The sequence below is a fragment of the Humulus lupulus genome, chromosome 3 (assembly GCF_963169125.1).
Source record: "Humulus lupulus chromosome 3, drHumLupu1.1, whole genome shotgun sequence".
NCBI classification, from domain to species: domain Eukaryota; kingdom Viridiplantae; phylum Streptophyta; class Magnoliopsida; order Rosales; family Cannabaceae; genus Humulus; species Humulus lupulus.
In genome coordinates, this window is record NC_084795.1 from 213,252,068 (window position 1) to 213,254,832 (window position 2,765).

Consider the following 2,765-nt stretch of genomic DNA (forward strand, 5'->3'; position numbering starts at 1 on the left):
CAAACCTGACGCTGCTTCCCCTACTTTTTCTGAAAAACTCTCGTGTGCCGCGGCCTACAAAATGTGTGCTGTGGCCTAGGAAAGACGTGCCGTGAAGCTTGTTTGTCTCACATTCCGTTCGTAGGTCGCGGCTTGCAAAGTGCGTGCCGCGGCCTGCAAACTCCTGAAGCATTTTTTTCAGAAAAGGGCCTTTTTTTTCAAACTTTTTCATTTTTTTCACGATTTTCACGGTTTGAATTACAGAAATTAAACTAAAATTACCTCAACAAAAACAAAAAATAAAAACATAATGTTCAATTCAAATAAAGAAAATAAAAATGAAAATAAACTAATTTACAAAGTAGCTAAGTTTATTGTCGCTAGCTCGACTTGATGCTTCGTTCATCAACATATATCGGGTCAATGAGGTGAATCACAGCAGCTTGTTCTTTCTCCATTGATTCATAATATGGCTTTAATCTCTGACCATTCACCTTGAATGACTTTCCGGTACTTGGACTTACAACTTCGACCGCTCCATGAGGAAAAACCTTGGTAACAGTGAACGGACCTAACCAGCGAGACTTCAACTTCCCAGGAAAAATTTTAAGGCGAGAGTGATACATGAGATCTTTCTGACCTTCCACAAAACTCTTCCGAAGAATATGTTTGTCATGAAAAGCTTTGGTTTTCTCCTTGTAGATTCTCGAGCTCTCATATGCTTCATTGCGTATTTCTTCTAGCTCATGCAATTGAAGCATTCGTTGTTGTCCTACAACAACCATGTCCATGTTACACTTCTTTATAGCCCACCAAGCCTTATGCTCTAGCTCTACAGGTAGATGGCAAGGCTTCCCATACACCAACTAATATGCTGACATACCGATAGGTATTTTATATGCCATACGATATGCCCACAAGGCATCATCAAGCCTTGTACTCTAATCTTTCCAGTTTGGATTTACAGTTTTCTCAAGAATCAATTTGATTTCATGATTAGAAACCTCCGCTTGCTCGTTGGCTTATGGATGATAAGCAACTGTCGCCTTGTGAGTTACATTATAGCGTCGAAACAATGCTTCTATACTCTTGTTACAAAATTGAGTGCCTCGATCACTAAGTATAGCCTTAGGTGTACCAAAACACACAAAAATATTGGAGCGAATGAAATCCACTACTGTTTTTGAATTATCCGTTCTAGTTGCAATTGCTTCCACCCATTTACACACGTAGTCCACTGCCAAAAGAATATATTCATGGCCGAAAGAGGATGGAAACGATCCCATGAAATCCATACCCCAAACATAAAAAATCTCAAGAATTAAAATAGGAGTTTGAGGCATTCGATCACATGCCTTACAATAAGCATAAGAATCTTTGAAAATTGTGGGCCAATAGAAACCGCTGTCGAATATCTTATGAGCTGTCCTCTTAGGTTCAAAGTGTCCACCACAAGCATAAGCATGACAAAAAGCAAGGATGGAACAAAATTTAGATTCAGGTACACACCTTCGAATGATTTGATCAGTACAATGCTTCCAAAGATAAGGTTCATCCCATATGTAGTGGCAAGCATCATGCTTGATCTTGTTCTGTTGTGCTTGTGTGAGATCACTTGGTAACTCCTTTGAAGCAAGGTAGTTTACAATGTCAGCATACCAAGGAATAACTTCTGGCATGGCGAGGAGTTGCTCATCCAGAAATTTTTCTTCTACGGGCAAATTATCTTCAACCCGAATGAGACGACTCAAGTGGTCTGCCACCATATTCTCAGAACCCTTTTTATCTCTTTTCTCCAAATCAAATTCTTGAAGAAGTAGAATCCACCGAATCAGCCGAGGCTTGGCTTCTTTCTTTTCCAATAGATAGCGAAGAGCAGCATGGTCGGTATAAATAATCACTTTAGTTCCAATCAAGTATGACCGAAACTTTTCCAAGGCAAAAATGGCCGCCAAAAGCACTTTTTCAGTGGTGGAATAATTAAGTTGAGCATCGTTAAAAGTGCGAGAAGAATAATATATAACATGAGGAAGCTTGTCAACTTGCTGCCCAAGAACAGGACCCACGACATAGTCACTTGCATCACACATGAGTTCAAAAGGTAGCTCCAGGTTTGGTGGCTGATTTATAGGAGCTGTAGTCAAAGACTCTTTTAATAAGTTGAAAGCCACTAAACACTTTTCATTAAACTCGAACTTTACATCTTTTTGAAGAAGATTGCATAGTGGTGTGGAAATTTTAGAGAAATCCTTGATAAATCTCCGATAGAACCCAGCATGCCCAAGGAATGCTCTCACTTCTTTCACACTAGTCGGAGATGGTAGAGAATGAATTAAATCATTCTTTGCCTTATCAACCTCTATTCCCTTGACTGAAATCACATTACCCAAAACTATACCTTGGTTTACCATAAAATGGCTTTTTTCCCAATTAAGCGCAAGGTTAGTTTCAATACACCGCTGGAGTAAAAAAGTGAGATTATGAAGGCAGCGATCAAATGAGTCACCATATACACTAAAATCATCCATAAAAACCTCAATGATGTTTTCAATAAATTCTGAAAAAATGCTCATCATACATCGCTAAAAAGTGGCAGGAGCATTACATAACCCAAATGGCATACGTCGGAAAGCGAATGTACCAAAAGGGCATGTGAAGGTTGTCTTCTCTTGATCTTCAGGAGCTATAACAATCTGATTGTATCCCGAATAACCATCAAGAAAACAATAATAAGGATGACCCGCTAACCTCTCAAGCATCTAATCAATGAAAGGTAATGGAAAGTG

The 2,765-nt window shown here is 39.2% G+C and overlaps 1 protein-coding gene across 1 annotated transcript; it reads right to left on the minus strand.

Moving 5' to 3' along the window:
* Positions 1-359: 359 nt before the first annotated feature.
* Positions 360-770, minus strand: LOC133825378 (uncharacterized). The gene has a single exon (XM_062258330.1). It carries the CDS (start codon positions 768-770, stop codon positions 360-362), a length of 411 nt encoding a protein of 136 aa, XP_062114314.1.
* Between the last annotated feature and the right edge of the window lie 1,995 nt (positions 771-2,765).